The sequence below is a fragment of the Stenella coeruleoalba genome (genome assembly GCF_951394435.1).
Source record: "Stenella coeruleoalba genome assembly, chromosome: 11".
Lineage (NCBI taxonomy): Eukaryota > Metazoa > Chordata > Mammalia > Artiodactyla > Delphinidae > Stenella > Stenella coeruleoalba.
In genome coordinates, this window is record NC_137157.1 from 15,847,704 (window position 1) to 15,875,501 (window position 27,798).

The following is a 27,798-nucleotide window of genomic DNA, read 5'->3' on the forward strand; positions in this document are numbered from 1 at the left end:
TGGACTCTGGGAAAATAAAAATAGCATATTATTCATGCTTGTGTATCCAGCATTTAGTACAGTACCTGGCACATAGTAGAGGCCTACCGAATTAAATTCTCATCAGCTGAGATACTGAAAAGTTAAAACCCAGCATGTACTCATAAGAAGAGGTGCTTTTGCCCAAATCACAAAAAGACATTTGGAAATTCTCTAGAATCTGCTTAGCAAAAGAATTGCATCTCCAGCTCCATTTAACTAAGAATTTTAAAGCAATGGTACAGGAAGTTTGTTGAGCAAGAAAGCAAATTTGAGAAAAAATAAGGATTTATCTAGTTCTTAGATTTAAAGCATTCTTTTCAGGTATTCTTTTTGTTTTAGAACCTAGATATATGCTTTATATAAACTTAGTTTGCTTGTGCAAGCATCTGTCTCCCTGCTCGACTGTAAGCTTCCTGAGAGCAGGACTCAAGTCTCATTCACCACTGCAACCCAGTGCGATATGTAGAAACTCATCACCTACTGGTACACTGGGCAGCACAAGGTAGGTGCATTAGGATGTGACCACCCAGGGGAAAGTCTCCAAATTTGTGTTTCCAATTATTTCTTCCCAATACCCTATGGCCCAAACTATCCGATTCACTGTACCTATAAAATCTTTTTTGTCTATGGGACTATAATTTCACCACATCCTCTGCAGCACATGGGAAAATAAACTTTATCCTATATAAAAGCAATCCAGAGGAGGGGGCCCTTGTGAAATGAGACAGTACAACATCATAGATGGGTAGGAAGGTAAGTAAGATAGATAGGTAGAGAGATAGAAACTTTTAATTTTAGAATAGTACTGGGTTGTAGTACAGTTTTGAAGATAGTTCAGGCAGTTCCCTTATAGCTCAAACCCAGTTACCTCTACCGTTAACATCTTGCATTAGGATGGAACATTTGTCACAACTAATGGACCAACACGGATACATTGTTATTGTCAACTAAAGTCCATACTTGAATCTGATTTCTATCTTTATATTTTTAAACTCACCATTTTGTAATAAAAGTGTATGTGTGTATGTGTGTGTGTGTGTGTGTGTGTGTGTGTGTGTGTGTGCTGTGGTGTGTGAGAGAAAGAGAGAGAGAGAGAGAGAGAGAGAGAGAGAGAGAGAGAGAGAAACCACCCACTCCCAGCAACACTTCAGACGTGGTCACCTTCTCCTCTGGCAGACTGGCCGGCAGATTTAGATCTTTGACATTTGGAAACTCTGGCAGCAATGTTCCAAGTTTGGACCGGGGTGAATACGCCACCGTCTGTTTGCTCACTTCTTTCTTGCCCGTCTCGCTCACCCAGGCGGCTCCTTTCTTGGAATACATCACATCATAATATTGGGAGCTTTCCTTCACCGCGATGCCGTAGTAATGATACCTGGGCCACAAAGGAAGAGAGAGAGACCCACATGCACCCTCATCAGGTGGAGGTTCCTGAGCCACGGGAGCCCAAGGCCAAAGACGGCTGGACCCATCCTCCCTGAGCTAGAAGAGTTAACTCCTCTGCAAGGCTCAACATGTTGGAAGTCTAGAATTAAAGCAAAGTTCCATGTTGCCAGCCATCAATCAGACAGGTAAAAATAACCAAAATTGCCTCCTACAGAAAATGTTAAGTCAAATACTTTGCAAAGCAGAAAGTGGGATAAAAAAATTTCCATTTGTACTTAATCTCTTATATACATGGACCCAAGAAGAAGAGTGTGTTTATGACTGTTAACTGTACCACCAACAAAAATTCATTTGGTCTATGTTCTTCTTAATCAATAAATGGCAGTCTTAAAGAACTGTATCTTAAAAAGGATAAACTCAGTATCTCAGTTGACACTGAATGTAAGACAAAGACCAGGACCTTTTATTAACTCAGAATGGGCTTAATAACAGCAATGTTTTCAATTAAGACGAATGAGGGATGGAGGCTGCATTTTGTTTGGGTTTTAGCTACAATCTATTGAACACTTGCTATGTGCTGGGCACTTTGGAAAGTGCTTTACCTACATTAATTTGTAAAATAATTCTATGAAATGGGGATTATTATAATCTTTCTACAGATGAGAAAATGGAGGCAAGAAAGCTTAAGTAATTTGTTCAAGGTCATACAGCTGTTTAGGGGAGGAAGCAGGTTTGACTACAGAGCCACTGTGCTACACTAAGAAAACACACCACATGGTAGTGTTACAAACTTTAATGTTTGTCAGAGCCACTTATGGACTAATAAAAATACAGATTCCAAGGCCCCTTCCCAGACCTAAGGATTCAGGACAGGGAATAAGGGGCCGAGAATCAGCACTGAAATGAGCACCACAGATAATTCTGAGGCACATCCATTTGAGATCAGCAAGCCTGCTGGGTTAGGCCCCTGCAGTACATTCCTGGCTCTATGAGACCGCCATTACCTACTATTCTAACACAGCAGCTAACAAGGTACTAAGTGCTTTACACACATTGCCCGATTTCATCTCACAAAACCCCTGGGAGGCTAGAACTAATTATTATCCCCATATTACAGACTAGGAAACTAAGACCCAGAGAATTTAAGTAACACATCCAAGATCATATAGTGAGTAAGCAGTAGAGGCAGGATTTGAACCTCTAAAAGTGCTTTTAAGCGCTGAGCCGGTGACTGTCAAATTTTACTACTAATAAGAATCACCTACAAAACATATTAAAATACAGACTCCCAGGCCCTGCTTCCAAAGATTCTGATTTAGCAGATCCAGAGTGGATTTTTACGATCACATGGCAATACTAATGTAGGTAATTCATGGACCTCACTTTCAGAAATGCTGTACAACGTATTAACTACTCTTTTCTACTCATGGAGATATGGTGGTGACAGTCACGAGATAATACAAAAGAGAAAGCAGTCTGAGTTCTGGGAGAGGCTTCCCAGGGAGAGGAGAGCGGAGCACAGGTAACCTCCCCTTTCCCCGCTCCCCCTTCACTCCTGATACCATTCTGTGATACTTCTGCTCAGTGGGCATCTCGCCTCTATCTGAATGCCTCCTGGGATGAAGCACTCAGACCCTCCGAAGGTAGCCCAGTTCATTTTAGGTTGGTGCAGTGATCAGAAAGTTCCTCTTTGTGTTGAGCTGATCTCTGTCTTCTACGCCTTCTACTTCCCAACTGTCATAACTGCCTTTCCACCTGGAGGGTACTCCTTTGGTAGTGGGGGTGGGGGCGGGTTCCATTTGCTCTGGAAGCCCCTCCAGGCGGGAGGGCAGTTATGACACGCCTCCCTAACTTTACAAAGTCCCCCCTTACACTTTCTTAAGATCAAGCTAGTAATAACATGTTCAGATCAGACCGCTTCTTGATTTTTCAGACTGTATGTTGCTAGAATTGGCAACTGCAGCGAAGCTAGTGCTCTGACCACTTCTCAGGTTTCTATTTCAGGTCTGTAAGGCACGTCAACACACTCTCCATCAGCCCCCTGCCCCCCCAATTTATTCTGTCCAAGTAAATTTGCTGAGGGATTTTCTCTAAAAGGCCAAATGGCATGCTGGAGACTAGAGCTTCTTATTACCTCTCAATTGGTTGAAGGTGAGACCAACCTTGGAGGATCCTTATGGAGAGGATACAATGAAACTGAATTTTTAAAGAAGATATTGCCCAATTTGCCAACCTCTAGGTTAAAGAAAAAGAAAACAAAAAAACAAAAGCAGGCTCTTACATGTAACTTACATGTAACTTTGGAAACTTTCTCCAAACTTATGCAGGATGGGAAACCATGCTGTTCTATCTTTACTACTTTTACTGCCTGTCTTTACTATCTATCTATCTTTACTATCTATTTGTACACTTTTATCTCAGAAATGGCAACAATGTATTGGAGCCAGTGACTCTAAAAAGACCGTAAGCTGGAGAAAAATAATTCCTTTCCATTCATTCAAGAGTCTTCCAACCATCTGCTTCTCTGTGGATTGATTTGCCCTTGCGTGCCAACCACTGTGCTCACCAGCAAACAAATAAGGAAGAATCTGGGTTTTCTACTTTATACTCTTACCAGGGCTGAAAGCTCATTTTTAAACAAATACTGGAATTTTTCATTATGAATGAGATTTGTTCATGAGAGGAGTCACCCTGAAAAATTATTAGAAATTTATTCCAAGATGTCCCTTGCTCAAAAATTTTCTGTAAGTCTCTTTGGAAATTGCCCCCAGAGCTTCTGAGCCACATGAAAAAAATGAGCCTCGTTTATTTTCAGAACTTTACTACAAAGGGTTTTCCCCAGTTTGATCATCCACTTTCCACTTTCTTTACCTAATTTGGCTCCAAAGTTAAACCCACCCTTGGAGGATGGGAATGTGCTGCCTGGGGATGGCCAGGGGTAGAGTCAGGGGGCAGTATTGGACATGCTGCTTTTGAAACATTTTTAGTGACAAGTCTTACAAGTCCTATGTGGTGGTTGTTTTTTAACAAAAAGTTTCATTATTTTATAAGTCAGTATGTGTTGATCTGCTACTCAGCATGGTAAAAACGTTTAGAAATGCTGCATAATAAGGCACCCTCTAGTGGAATCACGGTGTACAGTAGTATAATAAAGGTTCTGACAAGTCCTGCATAAAGGACCCTGTTTAGCTCAGTGCTTACCAAACTTACATGGCCAACAGACCTTCTTCCTGGAACACCTAGTCACTTCCAACAGTTTTTTGAAACACCCTTCGAGGCAAGTCTCTATAAATCCAGATTTTAGTGAAGCCTGGGCTAAATAGGCAGAGTCCCTTCCCATTGACTCTCACCTGGCAGACAGGCATCCACACAGCCTCTCATTCCTCGGGTCACCTCCTCAGTAAGCCCTTCCAGGGCTACCCTCTCTAAACCAAACCAACCTTTTGTTATTCTCTAGGACAACCCTCTTCACAATCTGATGATCATTTTTGTCTGTCTTCCCCTGGAGAATACATGTTCCATCCAGGAGGGCGGAAACCTGTTTGCTCGTGTGTCCCCAGCACTTAGCACCATTTATCTGACATGCAGAAAATGTGAAGCAAACATTGGTTGGTTGGTTGGTTCCGAATGGATGAATGGGAAGCAGTACATCCTGGGTACCACAGCATGGCTGGAGCTTTCCACCCCATCTCCCTTGCAGGATTGGTACAGGGTTGCTTCTCTGGCAGACTGGATACTGTCAGAGTAGAGAGCTTGTTGACCAAAACAATCCAAGTAACCTGGAGATTGGTCAAGAAACCACAAGGCGCTCCTTTTAAAGAATGCCCAAGACTCTTTCACGAAAACAACTAAAGGCAGGGTGGCACCATGTCGGATTCCTTAAAGCAGCTGGCCTTTTGGACGGCCTTGCTCTCAGGGCTCCTGGGAGAGGGGGCCACTCCCGCCAGCCACAGACTTCCCCCCCAGGCCTGTGGACTGAGCTCAGGATGAAAGGCCTGGGGTCCCGATCTGACTGGAGGCCCGTGGACGTGCACTCTGCAGGTGGAAGGGCTGTCGGTGCTTACTTTGACTGTCCTCGGGTCCCGAGTCTTCTGGTGGTTAACTGAGGAAACTGCTGCCTTATGATCTGTAAGTCAACACAAGAATCAGTTACGCGCTGGGAAAAGCTGGGAGCGCAGTGCCGGAGTTTACAAACAGCAATCTAAAGAATGAAGGAAAACACAGACCCTTGGTTGGGATGACTTATTAGGAGTCCAAGAGGAACCCCGAGAAGACCACTGGTGCTGGGGACGCTGGGGGGGGGGAGCACCTGAGTGACGGTGGGGCTCTGGATACTCAGGGGGGTCTCACTTGGCCGCTCTGGGCTTCACCCCCCTCCTCACAACGTAGGCAGTGTACGCTTTCATCCAGAACCTGTTACCCCCGTTTACAGCCCTCCAAAGGCTTCCGCTGCACCTGGTACTCACCCCCACCTCAGCCTCTGTAACCCGGTCCCTGCTTGCCTCCTGGCCTTCCTCTCCTCCGACTCTCGCCCTTCCTCACTGCATCCCAGCCACACTGGCTTGCTTTTTATTTTAGTTTTTCCCTGTTCCTGAAACATGCCAGGCTTCCTCCCCACACTGGGGGCCTTTGTACTGCAGCTCTCTCCATCAGGAATGCAATTTCACCCAGATCGTCACAAGATTAGCTCCTTCTCCTACAACATTCGGGCCTCTGGGCAAGGTCCCTCTGCCCAGGGGCCTCCTCTGACCAGCGGGTGCAGAGTAACACATGCAGCACCCCAGCATGCGACCCTGCTTTCTGTCCTCCTCTCGGCACTCTCCGCAGTTGTCTCGCTCGCTTGCTCTCTGAGGGCTTATTTCACATCTCCCCCCACTTGAACATAAGCTCCACGAGAGCAGGGACCTGGCCCAGGGCACATGCGAAGAGCTCAGTCCACGTTTGTCGAATGAAGGCATGAAGCCCGACCCCTGGCCTGGAGAGTACCCTTTACTCATTTGACAAGTGGACGAGGCTAAGTGCTGCTTCCCAGGACAACCACATAGATCTGCCAGAAACCTAGGAGGAGGGGCCTTCTGCCAAGGTGAAAACACAACCAATGGGCCTCTTTCTTGGTGTGTACAGCGATGGTGTTTGTGAAGAGGCAGTACGTAGAGGGGTTCTGTGCAAGGGCTTTGGAGCTAGATTACCTGGATTAGATCCAAGCTCAGCCATTTGTTATTCTGGGGCCCTTGGGCAAGTTATTTAACATTCAAATGACTCAGCTTCCTCATTTGTAAAATGGGAATGATACCAACCCCTACCTCAGAGAATTTTTGTGAAAATTTAAACAGTAAACATATGTAAATAATTAGCAACAGTGCCTGGCACTTAGTAAGGGTTCAATAAACATTGCCCATTATGACCAGTGATTATCCTGATGACTCATTCATTCCCTTTTATTACCAGGGATGTTTAAGTCTAGCCACATTTCTTCTAACTCCCTTCTCTTCTAATACAGCATCGAGCAGGCAGGTGTGGTCAGACAGAGGGAGCCTGCACACTGTCCTTCATAAGAGATGCGGCTGCACAGGCTTCCCTGGTGGCGCAGTGGTTGAGAGTCCGCCTGCCGATGCAGGGGACGCGGTTCGTGCCCCGGTCTGGGAAGATCCCACATGCCGCGGAGCGGCTGGGCCCGTGAGCCATGGCCGCTGAGCCTGCGCGTCCGGAGCCTGTTGCTCCGCGGCGGGAGAGGCCACAGCGGTGAGAGGCCCGCGTACTGCAAAAAAAAAAAAAAAAAAAAAAAAAAAAGAGATGCTGCTGCTCATTTCCCACTGGCAGGGCACGAACTATGAGCACCTTCTCAGAGGTGGGGATGAATCTCTACTGATCCACTTACACCCTCTTCCAAGCCTTTCCTGATCCCCTGACCAGGTAAGAGCTCTTCCTTCTCCAAACCGGTGCACCTGCTACTTCCAGTCTGTGACCAAGTTCCATCCTCCCTCTATTGTGAATATATCCTGATTCTCCCCACATCTCCATCTCCATCGGCCCCAGGGCCATAATCTCACACCTGGATTGCTGCAATGGCCTCACTGCCCCTGCTGCCAGGCATGCCTCACCTCAACCACTCCTTCATGAAGACTCCAGACAAAGTCCAAACCCACCAGGTTCTGCCTTCATTCCAGCTCACCTTTCGTCGTCCTCTTCCTCTCCCAATCCCATCAAGTATTGAAGGGTATTACCACTTTTTAAAAATGTGCTAAATTGGAGAGCCAAAAAATGACCTGTGCCTCCTTCTTCCATTTGAGCATCAGGCTTTTTCATCTATCAAATGGGGATAACGACACTGTTTCAACCTATCGTCCAGGCTCTGCCCCCCGCTTGATGTCCTCCAGGAGCATCACCCTTTTCTAGCACATTCTCTTCATCGACAGACGTATCCTTCAAATCCTTTGATGGCTCTTCAGAGGATTCTCAGAAAACCCAGTTTCCAGGCTTTTGTGGTTATCTTATGGTCTCCCAAGCAATATATTTGCATGGTTAGAATCTTTAATTCCATTTGTGAAAATACTTTTTCTCTAAAAATATTTGATGGCCAAATCCTCTCCTCCTCCTCCAAAAAGAGAGAAAGGTCATTTCAAATAAAGCACGAAGAGGAAAGGAAGCCTGTTAGGAGTTGGGGGTGGGGGATGGGTGGAGGCCCTGCTGCACCACATCGCTCTCTGCCCAACTGGAGGTCAAGACTTTTCCCACTCTGAGCAAAGAAAGCTGTCGCAGACAGCACCTCCTCCTTCCAGCCGCAACAAAAACCTGTGGGAAGGGAGTTTGCTTTTTTTTTAAGTGTTTCTTATGGGCTGCAAATTACAAATTATTCTCCTTTCCTTTCACCAAATAATCAGCTGGTCCCTGAATCTGAAAGCCCAGCACAATTTAGTTTGAGTCTCAAAATGCAGGGTCGGTTCAGCCCTGCTAAGGCTGTTCAGCTTTTAATTTCTGGAGCAAGACTCAGCAAACAGTCAAACACTTTTGTGGAGCTGTGAGAGTTGAGCTTCACTGTTTGATAAATGGGCAGACGGCAGGCAGCCCCTCTTTCTTTTTTTGTATGGATTCAATGAAGCCTGCCTAAAGAACACCACATGCTGTTCTAGCTACTGATCTAACATTCCGCAACATCCCAGCCTTCCAAATTCCCTTTAATTACTCAGGAATCCCACCCTCTGCTCTTTCAGCCTGGGCAGACGGGGCTGGGGTCTCCATGGGCCAGGCAGGGGTGGGATGCGGAGAAGCTCTGGCGAACCAGTCCCTCCGGGGCTGCTGGCATCCTTTTTTAGGTGGTGGTCAGGTTATTCATCTCTTCCGTCCGTTCTTCTCTCCATTATACACATGGCTCCAGGTGGAAGGAAACTCAGCACGCAGGGTACCCTGACATAATTTTGTGGTTGTAGTTTTTTAAGAAACATGAGTGAGTTTGGGGCAAACGTTCCTGAAATGGCATCTTCAAACCACAGGCCTCATTTAAGATAAGGAAGGGGAAGAGTGAGAAGAGGAACTGACACCCATTGGGCATCAGCAGGCACCATGCGCTAGACAAAGTATTTTACTCTCGGTATTAAATTTATCCTAAAAACCACACTGGAGGAGAATATGATGGTCCTCGTTTCACAAATGAGGAACCGGGGTCTAGGGTGATACAGGCTGCTCGGATTCACAGACGCCAGCGAGCAGAAGCAGCAGGGATCCAGTTCCACTGTCTCCTGTTCATCACTTTCACTGACACCCAAGGGAGCCAGCAAGGGTCCACTGACTGTGCACGAAACCCTCAGCATTCTCTGTGGGTGTCACCTCAAGAGACACCTTCAGAGCCACATAGCAAAGCCACTCGGCCTCATTACTCTACAGAGAGGCCTTGTTTGATTTTGACCCCAAGTCATATGGTCTTGCTTGATCCAGCTTGATCTCCAAACTTAGTCATCAGGGACGCTCTGAAAAAAGGCTTTTGGTTGTTCCCCAAAATTCAATCCACCCTCAGTAGGCAAGGATTTGCCACCAACAGGAACTGATCCAAAAGAAGTTCCAGTGTAATGGAATCAGTGGATATTCTCCCCCACTCTGAGGGAGACAAACTCGTGTATACAAAGAATCAAGTATGCTTAAGACGGTTTTAAAACAAGAGCTCCCGGTCTTATTTCAGAGGTCATCTGGGTGTGGGAAAAAGAAAAGGGGCTTTTCAAGCAGCAAGAAATTATAAATTCAGTACAATGGCAAGTACTTGTGCCTTCTCTTAAAAAACACACACAACGATTTTTTGAACAAGAGAGAGAAATGGTTAGGGAAAGAGGTTAAAGGGATTCTAATTGTCACAACTTTAAGTCTGAAAGTGGGGTACTCTCTTTGTTGGCAATAGACCTTGAGCCTTTTTCAGAGAAGAAAAAATCATTAAGCCTGGTAGTATGAATAAGTTTTCCTAAATACTTTCCATCGATGCTACCATCTTGAAATGGGTGCTTGCCAGAGTCATTTTACTATGCTGGGATAACTCTATCCATTTAACAATTTGGGGAGGAGTAACACCTACTGGGTACCAGGCACTGGAGGTTGAGGTGGGTTCTACCCGGCTGCAGGTTCCACAGGAAATTCCACAAAAGAAATTTTTAAAAATTACAAGAAATTTACATCTAGAGCAATGAGACAGAAATGGAATTTCAGATTATGCATACGGATCGAAGAAGGATTCCGAGCAAACACCCATGGCTAGAGAGGTAACGATCTGTTGCTCGCGATAAGTACCGTGGGTAACAATTCCAAGAAGTCCAAAAATCTATATGTGAGCCCAGTATTGTCCTTGGGATGTTGGGAGGATGTGTCATGTCTGTGAGTGTGAGAAGAGACAGTCATCATACACCCATTTAGCTAGAATGTGGTGAGTTACATAAGATAGAGGTTAAGTCAAAAAGGGAATAATTCTGAAGATGATAATACGAGAGGGTGAGGGTGGTGATGGTAGCATGTGTGTGATGTGGGAAATTTTTAGAACAATTGTTCTCAAAATTGTTCAGAAGGAAGAGCAGCTAGGAAGGTTGAAACATTCATATGTTAGTGATGATATATTAAAAACATGATGTATTAAAGTCATGCAATGTTGCGATGGTAAACTGAAATCATAATTAGAGCTAAAGTGCACTGAGTGTTTATACTTACCAGGCACTGTGCTAAGGCAGCCCTTTTAACAGTCATTATCTCAACAGTCCTCAGGTGGTTGGTGCCATGTCCCCATTTTACAGAGGAGAAAATTGAGGCTCATAGCTATTAAGAAAGCTCCTGAGTTCACACAGCTGGTAAATGGTGGAGCTGGGATTCAAACCCACACAATTTGATTTCTGAGCTTTTACACTGCACATCAGTAAAGACGTGTGAAGTAACAAAATATGGAATCTGGTGTGAAATCAGACATTCTGACATCACAGCAGATACTAAGGGTTAAGAAAAACATATGCAAGAATTTAAAGTAGAAGGAAACTGTCCATGTGCTTAATTTTTTTCCTTTGCAAATTGCAAAAAGACCATCCCTGAAGAATCCTAAAGATGCCTCAAGAGTACCTTTATCTCCCTCTGTGTCCCTCCACAGGTGCGCAAGCAACCTGGGGTCAGGGCAGATTGTGAGCGCTCTTGAGGAAGAGGGCAGTCATGTAAAACGAGAGGAACCTTTAGCCTTATCTCTGTTCCAGGCATATGTGGCTGAAAGAAGCATAGGTCCCCAGAACACTGTTGTCTGTCTGTCTGTCTGTTTGTTTCTTGCATTGCTCAAGCATGGGCGGCGGGGAGGAAGGAGCCACGTATTCAAGGAAGCAACACTCACAGCCCAAATGGCTAAGTACCTCAAGCCCTCACGGGGAAAAGGCAGGATATAAATAAATTCAATTCATACAAGTACATCTGCCGCCCCAGATTCCCTTCCTCCTGTCTCCCTACCTCTTACTGGAGGTGGGGGGGGGGTCCCTGCCCAGCAGGTGGCATCCACTGGTCTCCCCCCTTCCCCTCAGATCCAGCCCTGCCACTACACATCGGACCTTGGGAAGCCCACTCAATCTCTTTGACTTTTAATGTCCTTGTCTGGAAAATGAGAAGGTCTCACCAATAGATCTTTAAGTTCCCTTAATAGATTAAACTTCTTTACATTGAGGTGTTAGTAACTGGGAAGTATTAATGAATTACCCTGCTCTTTTGTAGTTGCATTTCCACAGACTTAAACGAAAGGAACTGAGGATTTTGAGATATCGGCAAGCCTTCGGGGGAGGTGCATTTGCGAGGTTAAAGGGCCTCCCGACGTATTCAAGTCGCACTGTGTCACAGCTGTCTAGTTGCCTATCCATGAAACAGCCTCTTCCTGACAAGCTCAACAAATCTTTGTCCATAAATCATGTTACCCCACACAGTCTAAGCTACTCACTTGGTGCACTTATGTTTCCTCCCGTGGGCTCCACATTTGAGAGTACACCCTGCACTCTCTTAGGATCCTGGGTTCCATTTTATAGTCGTGACACAAAAAAGCACACATGGAGAGAAATGGGTGAAGGTGATCAAAAGGTACAAACTTCCAGTTATAAGATAAATAAGTCCTGGGTTGTCATGTACAACCGTCATGTACAGCATGCTGACTATAGTTAACATTATTGTACCGTATGATCGAAAGTTGTCAGGAGAACAGATCTCAAAAGTTCTCATCACAAGAAAAAAAAATGTGTAACTCTGTGTGGTGATGGATGTTAACTAAATTTATTGTGTTGATCATTTTGCAGTACATACATACATCAAATCACTACGTTGTACACGTAAAACTAATACGATGTTAGATGTCAATTAGATCTCATTTTTTTAAAAGAAAAAGGATACGTGGATTTCTGAAATGCCCTTATGTGGATAAAATGGCTAGTTGTCTGCCCCTTTCCCTTTCTAACCGAACTCTAATTTTTTATTCCAGGAGGCGATGGACTACATTCTCCCGCCTCCCTGACAGCCAAGGGCAGACAGTGAGACAAAAGGGGAAATCACTGGGCAGGGCTCTGGGAAAGCTTCTAAAGACAGCTGACTCAGCTGGAGTTTTGACCTTTCTCTCCCTACACCCTGTTTTCTACTTCTTGCCTGGAATTCAGGCTTTGTTGTCCAGCAGTCACTTTGGACCATGAGGTGACCTAGAAATTAGAAGCTATCTGCTAAGAATGGCAGAGCACAGAGAGAGAAGGAGCCCAGGTCCCTGATGCTCTTATAGAGCTGTTATACTAGCATAGGTTACCTTCTTTTAAACTTATTCTATGTGAAGAAAAGTAAAACCACAAATTTATTTAAGCCACTGTTTGGGAATGAGGAGAGGCATCTCTTACACACAGCCCCAATACAATTCCTAACTGATACACCTTCTGATGTCCACCCAGGACTTACCTCATAGGAAAGGTTCCAGGGACCCTGGAATCAGCTATCTCATCTTTAAACAGGAACAAAAACCGGCATCTAGTTCACAGGGCTGTGTGAGGATTAAATAAGGTAATATGGGGGCTTCCCTGGTGGCGCAGTGGTTGAGAGTCCACCTGCCGATGCAAGGGACACGCGTTCGTGCCCCGGTCCGGGAAGATCCCACATGCCGCGGAGCGGCTGGGCCCATGAGCCATAGCCGCTGAGCCTGCGCGTCTGGAGCCTGTGCTCCACAACGGGAGAGGCCACAGCAGTGAGAGGCCCGCGTACCGCAAAAAAATAAGGTAATATGTGCAGAGGGCTTGGCCCAGTGCCTGGCAAAGAGTGTCAGTGTTATTGTCATTATGATTTCTCATTGAAAAGTGTTTCCAGTTCATATGGTAAAGACCCTCACACCTTTGTAGACTAACTTCCCCACGTGATAGATGGAGGGACTGAGGTTCAGACAGGGAAATGGGACCTGTCCAGGGTAATACAAAGAGTAAGAGTGACAGATCCTCAAATTCAGGGCCCAAAACCTGGCGTTATTGGAAACTCCTCGCCTACTGCACATGGTGGACCCTCAGTAAAAGTCTGTGGAAGAAGACATTCTTTTGCCTTTAATCCTCCACCAGAATGCCTGTTTCAAATGCGTGGAAAGCAATCCAATTAGGAAGAGATATTCTCTTAGCTCAGAAATCTGAGGTCCAGTTTTTCTTTCCGAAAAAGCTTAGCTCTTGCTAAGCGCAGTTATGCTCCATCTCTGGGCAGGTGGAGTTTTTAGTTTCCAAAAGACCAGTGGAAAAGCAGGAGAAAGAAGCATTTGGTGAAACTGAAACACTCGCTTCAGCTTCCACGGATCCCGCAAGTCTGCAGGTTAGGAGAAGGCAATACTAGGTACCTAGAGGTACTCCGGGATTGACCTGGTTCTCAGGCTGCCCTCACTCCCCACCCCGAGGAGGCAGCGGTTTCCTCCTCTGCGTCCCTCCGATGCTGGGTGTTCATAGCTCAGGGGGCACATCTGCCATCTTGCTTTGCAGTTTCTCACATGCATATGTCCGTTTGCAGCCTCCTCTCCTAGAGGACTCCATTTCCCATCTCCTGAGATAAATGCATACCTAATAAATACATACCTAAGGTTCACTTGGGTGAATCCAAGTGTTGAGGGGGAAGCAGAATGGGAAATGCTGGCAGGGGGGTTCCCAGTGCCTGGAACACCCTGGGGGGAAGATCTGAGGGGAAATTTCTCAACTGCAGTGACCAGCGAACTTGACCCTGAGAGACAGGCTGAGACTTCACTCCCAAATTTGATCATATGGAGGTGCCCAAGTGACTGCTAATGACAACACCAAAGTCAAAAGGACAACTGTTTACACAAAACCTGCCTCTACACATAGGGACCGTACCCCCAAAATAAGTTGCTCTGTGTAAATGAGACAGTTAAGTACAGGGACTCTAGAGCCAGACTTCTCAGGGTCACATTCTGAATCACACATCTACTTACTGGCTGTTTGACCTTGGGCAAATTACCTAACTTCTCTGGGGCTCAGTTTACCCTTGTATGAAATGGGGATAATAGTTTCTACCTCATAGAGTTGTTTGGGGGATTAGACAAGGTTGACATATGTCAAGTGCTTAGAACAGTGCCAGGTAATAGAAAGCACTATGTAAGTGTTCGCTATTTTTATTAATTTTATTAAACATCTGTGAATGCTGCATTCATACTTAGATATAGCTAGACACTTCTAATATCTGTTAAAAAGAACTGTCTTTAATAAGCTTGGGTAATTTATGTGAGTATGATGTCATGTGTAGGCCAATTCTGATATTACCTTGTGTTTGTTTCAATTTACAGTTGTGTTGCTCTCTAAACATTTATTTCACTGCTTTTGCTGGAGAACTAGGGGTATCATTTTGGAAGTGTTTTTTCTCACCCTGACAAGCCTGGAGGCACCAGTAGCAGGAAGGAAAGGTTAGGGAAGAGCAGAAGGTCAGACCACTCTCCCCTCCCCCACTGCAGGTCCCCAGGCCACACGTGGTCAGTCCTGAGGTGGGGGGGAGGGGAGGAGTTTTCAAATGGATGAGAGACTGTAGGTTTCAACTAGAGCACTGCACTGGACTTTAGTGTCTACAAGAGCACCTAAAATTATTGAAAAGAGGCTTGTTTTCTGTTTTATTGGAGTATAAACTGCTTTACAATATATTGGAGTATAACTGCTTTACAATGGCGTGTTAATTTCTGCTGTATAACAAAGTGAATCAGCTGTACATATACATATATCCCCATATCTCCTCCCTCTTGTGTCTCCCCCCCACCCTCCCTATCCCACCCCTCTAGGTGGTCACAAAGCACCGAGCTGATCTCCCTGTGCTACGCGGCTGCTTCCCACTAGCTATCTATTTTACGTTTGGTAGTGTATATATGTCCATGCCACTCTCTCACTTCGTCCCAGCTTACCCTTCCCCCTCCCCGTGTCCTCAAGTCCATTCTCTACATCTGCTGAGGCGTGTTTTTATAATCAATAACCGAAAAGCTGTTAAACCTGCCACAAAACCATCAGGGGTCAGGGAAGGGAGTTTGGCCGTAACATGGTTGAGAAACAAAGCAAAGCCATTTTCTGTTTGCACATCACCAAGGTGGGCCTGTTCCATACCCGTCACACTCGTGGGGGCTCCTCTGGGCTTCTCTAAGAATAAAAGCGTAACACGAGGCATTCAGAGAGCTGGTCAGAGCCCTCCAGCATAAGGCCAGAGCCATAGGGTGAATCCTCAGTGGAGAAGCAAGAGCGGTGGGCAGTGGGAGGTCAGCTGGAGAGCACAGCCCTTCAGCCAGTGTGGACAGAGATCCAGGGGGTCTCCCCCCAAACCCACCACCGGACCCCTTTCCCGCAGCGTATGGATGACGATCACAGCACAGGACACTGATAGCTGGGAGGAGCCTTCAGAGAGCACCAGCTGGTCAAAAAGACTCCTGTTGCCTTTCCTCTAGATACCCTCCCCCTCTGTCCCCCTCCCCCGACCCTGGAGGAGTCAGAAGAGGAGAGAAAGAGTCCCCCCCTTCCCTTTCACAGAGCAAATTCGGAGGCATCGTTGGGGGAGGTCTGCCTTCCATGTGAGATGGAAGTTTTAAATTGGACAGAACTGGGCTTTTTCATAGCTGAGAATGAGTTTTAATGATCCAGCCAAGACTGATATGATGGCTGATGCTGTGGGATTGCCCTGCAATGCTGTCAGAGGGCAGAGCAGGAATGAGGACAGAGGACTCTGAAGGCAGCTCTTTAAAGTAAGTGAAAATACAACCAGTTTCCATTGGTACCTCACAAGTTCATCCCTACTCAGTAAATGGACTAATGGAAAGTGGATACAATGCCAATTTCGTATGGTGACCATAAGGCTTAAGCAAACTGCCACATGTCAAACGATTCCTGGTGTTCTTAGCAAACAGCAATAATGTAAATCATTCAATCTTCAAATATCTGAAGATCTATTATGTGCCAGGCACTATTCTGGGGGCTAGGGATGCAGAGTGAACAAAAAGGTCCTCATGGAGCTTCTATTCTAGAAAAAGAGATGGACAAAACACAAGCAACTAAAAAATATATATGTTACATATTTATTAGTTACATGTATTAATAATTATATATATGTAATAAAATATATAGATAATACTACAATATATAGATAACTATACATATATATTAGTAACATCATATATATATAGTAGTTCAGACAGTGATAAGTGCTATAAAGAAAAATAAAGTATGGTAAGAAGATAGAGGAGTTAGAACGGAATGCAGCCAATTTTAGAAAATAGTGATTTCTTCCATTGATAGAGAACTTCACAGTTTTAAAAAACATTCTCATAAGTACTGTCTCATTTTATCCCTGGAGTAATCTGGGACACTTCCTATCTAAAGGTAAGGAAACGGGAGCTCAGAAAAGTGAAGTGACTCCAAGTTGGATGACCTTTCATCACCCCAGCCAACAGCAAAAGCAGGCACAAGAAGTCAGTTCAGCTAGCAGCCTCAGCACGCTCTGCAATTCCGAAATTAATTCCAGGACCCAAAGTCAATACATTACTGGAAGCTAGTGCTTTCGGAGCTTGCCCACGGTGTTGGAGAGGGGATTTTTATTTCAGATCTTACTTGCAGCAAAGCGATCGCTGCCATCCACTTTACCAAGAACAGGATCCCAGCCAGGAGACATGGGGACAGCTTTATCACTGAGGTCTGTTTCACCTCAGCCCACTTGCAAGCCAGGTGGGAGGACGACCACCAATCTAATTTTTCTCTAAAACCTAAGCTGAAATAGTGAACTTTGCCTGCTCTAAGCTAAAAGTTCAGAGATGAATCATAAGTTTGGACGGCTCGGCTCAAAGGAAGACTGTCCACGATTACACGCCAAGGTTTTACAGAACTAGTCCCTTTCTCTCAAGGAGGTGGCAGCTGCAGTGTGCCGGGAGCCCTCAGGAAGGGAAAATGTGTCTGGGATTTCAATTCAACAAGCTCAATGCGAAAACCCTCAGCAGGTACTTTCTGTCCTCCGTGGCTGGAAGGACAGCCCCAATTTCCAGTGTACTTGAAGTTGATGGCAAGGCAGCTGCAGAGAGCTTTTGCATTTGTGCTTTAATTTCAGTTAGAGTATTTCCTTGTTTTGGGACTGGAGATAAGACAGAGTTCGGATGCTTTTTTTTTTTTTAACATCTTTATTGGAGTATAATTGCTTTACAATGGTGTGTTCATTTCTGCTTTATAACAAAGTGAATCAGCTATACATATACATATATCCCCAGAGCCCCTCCCTCTTGCGTCTCCCTCCCACCCTCCCTAACCCATCCCTCTAGGCGGTCACAAAGCACCCAGCTGATCTCCCTGTGCTACGCGGCTGCTTCCCACTAGCTATCTGTTTTACGTTTGGTAGTGTATATATGTCCATGCCACTCTCTCACTTCGTCCCAGCTTACCCTTGGATGCCTTTTATTTATTTATTTATTTTTTGCGGTACGCGGGCCTCTCACTGTTGTGGCCTCTCCCATTGCGGAGCACAGGCTCCAGACGTGCAGGCTCAGCGGCCATGGCTCACGGGCCCAGCCGCTCCGCGGCATGTGGGATCCTCCCTGACCAGGGCACGAACCCGTGTCCCCTGCATCGGCAGTCGGACTCTCAACCTCTGCGCCACCAGGGAAGCCCTTGGATGCCTTTTTAAATGACTATTTTGGAAGCACCTGGCACTGTAATTCTTCTTAGAGAGGAAACTTATTATTTGGGAAAATACTCTGAAAAGCCATTTGGATTAAATGAGACTTGTGGGCATAGATGCCAGCAGGAAGCGAGGACTAGAGAATAGAGGAAATTTGGTGGAGGTTGTCCCAAGAAGGAAGGAGAGGGAGAGTGCAGGGGGCAGCAGGAGGCGGTAGAGGAGGACAGGAGAGGCAGCAGAGCAGAGAGGGCGGCACCAGCTGTGGAGAACTGGCAGGAGGGCCAGGGAGCGTTTTGGGATGGGGATGTCTGTTCCATGGAACCACGTTTGGGATGTAAACTACCGCTGCACACTTCAGTCTCCTAGGACGCTTTAGTCTACATGGATGCTTTCTGTGGACTGCCTTGTGCAAAGCAAAGAGGACCCCGAGTTTCATCCCTAGCTCATCATGGTACAGAACAGGGCTGTCCACTAGAACTGTCTGTGGAGACGGAAATGTTTTATTTGCACTGTCCAATATGGTAGCTTCTAGTTCCATGTGGCTACTGAGCATCTGAAATATGGCTAGTGTGACTGAGGAACTGAATTTTAATTTTGTTTAAGTTAAACAACTGGGTGTGGCCAGAGGCTACTGTACTGATAGCACAGGTGTGGAGAGAGGGGGTATATGCAGAAAGAGAAGTCCCAAGTCAAGGTGACCCTGAGGATGCAAACATCCTGGGACTTGCTGAAATCTTGGTGGCAGATTTGAGATTTGAAATAGGAATGGAACTGGGATGCTGGGAGGAGAGGAAGAGTTAAATCGATTTTACCTAGATCACAAGGTCAAGGAAACCCTGAGCTGACAACAGAGTTACAAAAGAATTTGAGAGAAAAAGGAATAGAAGGTCCTTACACAGGCAAATTGGAGTTTCTAGAAATGCTGGATTTTTTTGTTTTTTCGTTTTGTTTTTGTTTCAGAATCTAAGTTAACAAATGGCTATCTGTATCTGTGCACAAGCATCTCATAGAAAAGTCATAATAACAGTTGTAATGGCACATGGTAGGTGTTACCAAATACCTGAGCGACCAGATGACTGAGTGCACAGTACCCTACATCAGCCCGCCACCCTCTCAGGTGAATCTTGCAACATCCCAGGAAGAAGGCAGGGGTTAATTTCCATTTCACAGCTGAGAGGACTGAGTCTCAGAGAGGTTAAGTGATAAGTCCAGGAGAGCTAGGATTCTTGGTCTTTTGGTTCACCCAACCTGACTCTCCATTTCGGCCTCTGGGAGGGAGTGTGTAGATGCAAGAGAATGTTCCAGGATCCCAGACACAGGACAGGGATGCACTCCTGCTGTGCTCTTCCTTCTCCCACTGCTGAGAGGCTCTCAGTGCCCCTCTCTAGACTGGGAGCCCCTCCACAGCAGGACCCATACTGGGACCCCTCTGAGTCTCCACTGCCTGACACAGTGCATGGCACACAGCCAGTCTCAGCCAACACTGCCCGGCTGAAGAAATGAACGAAAGAAACAGCAAAGGTGGTTTCGCCACTGATTTTTTTAAAAATTCTTTTCACTTTGGAGAAGGAACATTAACCCATCACACAAGCATTTTTCCCTTCCTAAGTCACCACAGAGCATCTTCCCATTTACTGAGTGGAGCCAATTCTCAGCCACTCAGTTTCAGACTCTCCGGGGTGGTTGGCTCAGGGCTAACATTGCCCTTTGTCTTTTCTTGCTGATGATTTATCTGTTAAGGATCTGAAAAGTGAATTTCTGAAACATTGACCCCTTCCTGCCATTTCAGTCCTTGTGACGCTTGCACTCAGAAAACTGGTAAGGAATAGTGGTACAGGACAAGCTTGCCTATTTTTTATTAGCCGATGTGGAAAAATAGTTACACACAGGAAAAAGAAGCTAATAAAAGGAGAAAGAGTTTAGATGTATTGACTCAATTAAATTGAATATTTTTGGGGTGTAAAAAAATCTAGATCTTTATCAAATAAACACGTGATGAGTCTTAAATTGAGTTCCAATAGCCTTCCTTGGCCAGCTGAATATGAATGACCAACGGTGATGATTTTTTGTAGAGAGAGCCCTGAGTGTGGGATGTATTTTTAGCATAAGTGGATAGAGAACAGTCAGGCCTGCAGTGATATTACAAACAGTCCACCCCCAGCTGAGGACTCCCAGACCTCCAAGCTATCATACAAGGCCACTTCCCAGTTTCTCTAAGGCTCTCACATTACCAAGCCAAGCAGTTTGCCTGTCCCAGGCTCACTGACATATACATAACACACTTGCAAGTTCAATATTTGCTGCTCAGAGAAAAGAAGTTACTGTCTGCAAATTAAGTACCAAGGAAATTCAAGGTAGACATTCACTTTTACTTTACAACGTGTCTGAATTGTTTGAAATATTTAATACTTTGGTATTACTCTGTTTTGGTATTTGGTTTGGTATTACTCTGTTAACAACTGTTTGAAATTTTTACAGCAAAGTAACCAACGTATTTACTTTGATAACCTAAAAAAAAAATTAAATGATTTAAAACATGATTAGGAACTGTGCATAAATTACTTAGAAGTAGGGAAGAAAAGGAAAACGTCTGGTGAAGTTGGACTCACCTTTCCAAAGCTGGCAGCGTTGACGGGCTGGGTGTCATTCTTCTCACAGAAGTCCAGGTAATGCATGTAGAGGGCACTGCGAGGGATGCAGACCCCTTCTGCAATCTCATAGTTCTCCTCCAGCCTGGGGAAATAAAAGCCCAGTGAATAAACACAAGAAAGAAGGATCTGTTCTTTCTAGTCCTCCTCCAGAGCTGGGCAGACCTGAGAAATAACTCTTTTCTTACAGATGGGGAAACCAAGGCCCACGAAGACAAAACAGTCTGCCTAAGGTCAGGAACGGAGTTAGCAGGTTAGCAGGATCAGACCCCTGGTCCCTTTGGGTATGACCTCAGGTCACTTTTCCGGTCCAAATTCCCAGTCCCTTTCCTCTGTGTTGTCACTGGCCTGACCACATTCTGGGTGAATCAGATTCCCCCAAACTCCAAAAAATGATAGAGGATATTGCAGGTACCCCCCTCAGCCTAGCTACCCACTGTGTAGCCATTCCTGATAGGTGTTAAAATCTTGGGGCTTCTTGGCTAACAAGAGCAGCAGAGTGAGATAGCCTGGGAAAACAAATGCCCCGGCACAGGCTGGACAGCTAGACGGCCACTAACCCACTGCTGAGGGAGGTTATATGACCACAGCAGGGAGCTGAACTGCTTGTTTCCTTTAGGCTCACCTTCCCTGCTGTACTGGGATTATATGATTCTACACCCATTATCTTCTTAATGACTATAGGTTAGTGTTTCAGGGTAGGAACTTTCCCATCTGGATTCAAATCCCAGCCTTACTACTTGCTGGCTTGGTGACCTCGGGTAAGTAAGTTACTTAACCTCAGCCCTCAGTTTCATTTTGGAGGTACTGACTATAACTGCCTCTCAAGGTTGTCATGACAATCACATGTAACGTGTGACATGCATCAGCATGGGGCCTGGCACATGGTGAGAGCTTAGTAGGTGTTAGACCTCATTATCATCCACTTTTCTGCTCCATAAAACATTTTTGGGCACTCAAGGTGTCCAGAATTTGTGCTTGATACTGGGAACATAAAAGTAAACTTGATACAGTTTTGGGTTTTTTTTCCCTCTTTAACCCAAACACCAGAATGTAGGCATCCAATCATCAAGTTCCCCCTCACCACCATGTCAGCCGTGGAGAAAACAGAAGACAACAAACAACACACTGGTGTTCATTGTGGATGTCAAGGCCAACAAGCACCAAATTAAACAGGCTGTGAAGAAGCTCTATGACATTGACATGGCTAAGGTCAATGCCCTGATCAGGCCTGACGGAGAGAAGAAGGCATATGTTTGACTGGCTCCTGACTATGAGGCTTTGGATGTTGCCAACAAAGTTGGGATCATCTACACTGAGTCCAGCTGGCTACTTCTAAATATAAAAGTTTTCACTGTTAAAAAGAAAAGAGGGCTTCCCTGGTGGCGCAGTGGTTGAGAGTCTGCCTGCCGATGCAGGGGACACGGGTTCGTGCCCCGGTCCAGGAAGATCCTACATGCTGCGGAGCGGCTGGGCCCGTGAGCCATGGCTGCTGGGCCTGCACGTCCGGATCCTGTGCTCCGCAACGGGAGAGGCCACAACAGTGAGAGGCCCGCGTACCGCACAAAAAAAAAAAAAAAAAGAAAGAAAGAAAAGAATGTAGGCGTCCAAAAGAATCAGGCTCCTTTGTCATGGACACTGTGGAAGGTTAAACGTCTCTTCCAACAAAACTGCTGGGGCACGTGACAGTTTGTCGACTTCTCTTTGGGCCCCGCTGCCTTCAGAGTGTGGGGCACACACTGTTCAATAAACTCACCAATAGAAAATATTTCTCCTCTGACTGTGAACTGGATATTAGGAAACAACCCCAAGTCATTTGGAACCAAGTTTGAGGGCTAAAGTGACTGGAATAACCTTTTTCTCCCAACTGTTTTTCTAGGGGTTCAAAAATAAGGCATGATGCTAAAACAATGAATTGAATGTCCTCAAGTGGCTTCTAACTTTCTCTGAGGGCACTTGCCAAAGAAGTGGTCCAGCGCTGTTGTAACTGAAGTGGAATGAGGACACGGCCTCCCGAGGTGCCCACTTGAAAGGGCAGTGCTCATTCGGCTCATTGCAACATGTGGTTGAAAGAAAATCAGTTCAATCATTTCATATCCAAACCCCACGGATGACGCGGAGGACCAAGCAACCCGAGGAACGCTCGGACAAATGAAGATGCCTGTGCTGAGCCATCCCAGGTAGTCGCACCCACTCCCCCCTCTTCTGGGAAGGGGAACACTGAGTAACACCTGACAATTTTTATAAGTGTGCCAGGAAATAGTTTATGCAATCCCTTCTAGGCAGCCTAATTCCTTGAGGCTGGGGTGGTGTCTGCTTCACTTCTGCATTTTTAAAGTCCAACAGACTCCGTGGCACACAGCAGGTATTCAGTAAATGTTTGATGGATAGATTGTGTCAGTCATATATTCATTCAACAAATATTTACTGATCTCTTATCACCCAACAGGTGCTGGGAATACCATGGTGTGCAAGATAGCCCTTGTTTGCGCATGGAGAACAGATTAATGGTGGACAGGTGGATAAAGACACAGGTAATCTTCAATTCAACAAATATTTATTGAGTGCCAGGCAGTGTTCTAGACTTTAAGGAAACAGTGGTGAACAAAACAAAGGCCCTGTCCTGAAAGGGCTTACATTCTATGTGTCCCCAACATCATACATTGGAACTCTAAATGTATTTCCCTGTGGGAAAATGGTTTCACATAGAGATTAGGTTTCTTAGGACTGTCCTAAGCCTCGGGGCTGGTGTGAATGGGGATCAGCCGTCTAGTTTAGCCTGGACCCCTAAATGCCATTCACAGTATTGTTTCCCTATAAAAGTGAGTTCAAAGGTCCAAATAACCAGCTTATGCACAAACTCGTGGGGGTCACCTGAAAAATGCAGCTTTCACAAAATGGGGTCTCACAAACATTCTTTGTTTGGCCTGAACAGTGTTGGCCCAACTTCTAAAATTCAGGACATTTCACATAAGAATCTGGATTTCTGGCTTCTTTTGAAAAGGCTGAGATCTGGCAACACTGGGCCCATATTCCCGCGTGACAATTGGGCAGAGTTCCATGTGCCCTCGGGTTGGCCAGAGTCCTCACTCCTCCCTATTTTTCTTACACCCAATCTATTTTCTGTTCCTTGTCTGCCTCCTGTAGGCTCTTGTGTTGACATAAGACACAATCTATGCCCTAGTTCACTTTGCAGTTTACTGTGGGGAGAATAATGCACAGAAATAAGAATATTTAAATACTACAAACTCCCAACCACAGGTGCAGAGGAATGTGGGAAGACAGAGAGATTACTGTGTAGATGGGAACAGATGATTGAGGTTTCATGATGAACTGGAATTAGAACTTTGTAACAACAACAACAGCTAGCATCTGTTGAGCTCTTACTAGGTGCCAGGCATGGGGTATACATTATCTCACAATAACCATTTGATGCCCATATTTTAGATGAGGAAACTGAGGCACAGAGAGCGAAATTCATTTGCCCATGGTCATGCAGCTGGTAAATGGGAGAGTTTGTCTCACTGTGAACCACTGTGGTATTCTGCCATGGGAGACGGAGGGGGTTCCAGGCAAGGAGAACAGCAAGGCTAAGAGACAAATGTGGCTCGAGCTTTGGATGATGGAGACACTGGTCTGAGTGGAGAAGAGGGCTTGTAATGGAGTATCTGAAAGGAAAGAACCATGGGGGAGGGGCATGCCGCATAAGAGAACATGGCTTGGCCTAAGAGTTTAGCAACCTCCAGAGTTGAAGAGTTACTATGAAAGTCTTATTTTCAGAAGGTAATGGAGTGTTACCCAGACAGGATTGAAAAAAATATTCAGAGACAGGAAGACCCGAGTGTTTCCAGGATGCTGTAGGAATAATAATAATGTAATCAAATACAATAGAATACTGCTCAGCCATAAGAAGGAATGAAATAATGCCATTTTCAGCAACATAGATGGGCCTAGAGATTATCATACTAAGTGAAGTAAGTCAGAAAGAGAAAGACAAATACCATATGATACCACTTATATGTGGAATCTAAAATATTATACAAATTAACTTATTTACAAAACAGACTCACAGACATAGAAAACGTATGGTTAACCAAAGGGGTAAGGGGGTGAGGGACAGATAAATTAGGAGTTTGGGATTAGCAGATGCTAACTACTATACATAAAGTAGATAAAGAAGAAGGTCCTACTGTATAGCACAGGGAACTATATTCAATATCCTGTAACAAATCATAATGAAAAAATGTGAAAACTAATATATATGTAACTGAATCACTTTGCTGTACACCAGAAACTAACACAACATTGTCAATCAACTATACTTCAATTTTAGAATGTAATCAACAACAGTAACTAGCATTAATTTAAAGTTTAATATGTTGTATTTGCCAGCAATGGATTGAGACTAAAAGAACGTTTAAAGAAAACAAAAACAAAAAAACCCCCAAGTCTCATAGGTTTCCTCTTAGACGACTGAGAGTGCCACTAAGCAATTTCCTTAGAAAGCTTAACTTCAGCTCTTTAGGCCACTGTGTTGTGGGATATTTTCCAGTTTAACTCATAGACAAGAACAATCTGGGAAGCTGGAACTTTGTGCATAACCAGCTGTGTGCTTTTTGCTTATATTTACTAATGATTTTCTAAAATTGATTTTGGCCAGAAAAATCCATGGACACATTCAACAAACATGCATTTCAAACCATTCAGAATTCATCTTATAAAAAGCATATGGGGCTTCCCTGGTGGCGCAGTGGTTGAGAGTCCGCCTGCTGATGCAGGGGACGCGGGTTCGTGCCCCAGTCCGGGAAGATCCCACATGCCGCGGAGCGGCTGGGCCCGTGAGCCATAGCCGCTGAGCCTGCGCGTCCGGAGCCTGTGCTCCGCAATGGGAGAGGCCACAGCAGTGAGAGGCCTGCGTACCGCAAAAAAAAAAAAAAAGCATATGATCCTTTAAATTATAGGGAGCCAGTTAAGTTTTTAAAGCATAGGAGTGCCAGGATCAAATTTATTCTCTGGAAAGGTCACCTTGGCACCTCTATGGTGAGTGGACAAGGAGTACTAGTGAAGACTGGCACATAGTGGCTGACTAGGTAGTACTTGTAGAATGAATGAGTGAATGAACGAACAAATGAGATCGGTTTGGAGCCACGTTAATAGTCAGGGCAGGAAATGATGGAGCATGGATTGAAGGAGTGGCTGTCAGGGCAGAGATAACACCTAGGCTGTGGGTCTCATGCTGCCAGATGTGAGGAGGGTGGGAGCAACCAAGGAAGCCCTCAAGTTCATAACTGGGTTGAATGGGTGCAAAGGGGCTCCATCCCCACGATTAAGAAAAGCTGAGGAGGTGAGTTACAGGGGCGGGAATAATGCTTCCAAATGTTGTGCTAAAGGCCATGGGTTCCCAGATAAATTCCTGGCTCCCCCCTCATTGGTTACTTTACTTAAGCCCCCTGTGCCTCAGTTTCTATTTGTTGTTTGTATGGTTCGTTTGCTCACTAAATCTGGTCAAGAAATCAGGATTAAATACAAGGTCAAGTTTAAAATACATCCCATTAAATGAATCCATAGCGGCAACAAACTATCCATGTTTGAACCGTACGGGTGTAAGTCACAGTTCACACAGGCTGAGCTAATTAAGCAGGTACCTGCCAAAGGACAGAGCCTTCTAAATAACTACATTCTTATCCACGTTTTGTTTCTCTTACTGGAGCTTCTTTGCCTCAAGGTATCTAGGTGGCTTATGACTATGAAGCATTTTAATGAGCTCTGTGAGTGAAGACACGTAATTGGAGTTAAGGGCAACTTTGATGCTTGATGAGTTTCTACAGGAATAGCATCATGACACCTTTCCCCAAACCTTCTTACAAACTCCAGAGGGTCCGTGCCTGTACCGAAGTTGCTAATTGAAATGCCAGCTTCCTGACCAAGGCATGGCAGAAAGGCAGTTAATTATTTCTCTTCATATCTGATGAAATTTCCCCTTTTCCTCCTCACTTTTACAGGACATCATTAGTCTGACATGGTGAACAATACTCCATTATACCTGGATATATTTTTTTTAATGATCACCAAAACATTCTCCACGTCTTCCATTTTCTGATCTTCTATTTAACAACCTGATCATATTTGAATTGAGCCTATCCTATTATGGAGAGATAATGACCTCGGTCCACTAGCCAACATGAGTCATTATCTGCAGTATACATTTTTAAAAGACCTCCTCGCAAGGTTTCAGCATGCAGCATCCAGGAAGGTGGAAGCTTCGTATTAGCGCTTTACGGTGAAGAGCAGATGTCTCAGCGCGTAGCATAATTTCTCCCTCTGCTCTCATTTTAAACGTATGTTTTCTTCTATGTTCACGTGGGCTTTCAGTCCAGCCTCCACTTCTCGAGTCCTTGTAGACATGTCTGGGACAGAAACTTTTTTCTTCTATTTTACCCAAAGAAAAGAAAATAGGATTTTTTTTTTTTTACTTGCTAAACATCATAATTTATTACTGAGGTTATCAGAGAGATCTGAGACTGCAAAATATGTGAGAAAAAAAAATCTGGCCAAACAATCAGAGCCAGACAATAGTCTAAACCCTTCAGTGGCTCCCCTCTGCCTCTCACAGAAGTTCAAATTCCTTACCTTGGCACCCAAGGCCCCCTATCTCTCTGACCCTGACTACTTCTCCTTCTCCAGGCTTCTCTGGCCTCACTCCCCTACACATACACTTCTCTCCAGCCGACGGGACTGTCTGTTGTTCCTCAAACATATCTTGCCACGCTCCCCGCTACGGTACACGTTCCCTGGCCTTCCCACCATGGGAGGGGACCCCCTCTGCTGGGCCTCACCCTTCAAGACCCAGCTCAAATTTCTCTTCCACCAAACTGTGCTTAATTTCCACCCAGCCCCAACTGCTGATCACTCCTTAATCATTTCTTCCTTGACAAATTCACATATTCATTCATTTGATAACATGTAGAGTGCTGAGTTATGTCTGTAGAGGAAAACACCTTGACTGAGCAGACACATCTTCTCCTCCTAGAGCTCTCACTGCCTCCTGGGGATTTCCACAGCTCTTCCGAACAGCTTCACTGAGAGACAGCAGTTTTACAGTCAGGGATCACTGAGT

At 45.2% G+C, this 27,798-nt stretch overlaps 1 protein-coding gene across 2 annotated transcripts in view; it reads right to left on the minus strand.

Annotated features, from left to right (window-relative positions):
- RFX4 (regulatory factor X4) overlaps window positions 1–27,798 on the minus strand; it is a gene marked incomplete at both ends in the record, with an annotated part of 165,777 nt that overhangs the window by 71,699 nt on the left and 66,280 nt on the right. The window contains 3 exons of one of the 2 annotated variants that reach the window (XM_079937873.1): window positions 1,183–1,396; window positions 5,472–5,533; window positions 20,643–20,766. In XM_079937873.1, the coding sequence (XP_079793999.1) occupies window positions 1,183–1,396; window positions 5,472–5,533; window positions 20,643–20,766 (400 nt within the window). Of the gene's footprint in view, window positions 1–1,182; window positions 1,397–2,969; window positions 3,065–5,471; window positions 5,534–20,642; window positions 20,767–27,798 lie in introns of those variants that run through there. The other variant, XM_079937874.1, reaches the window with a different exon arrangement.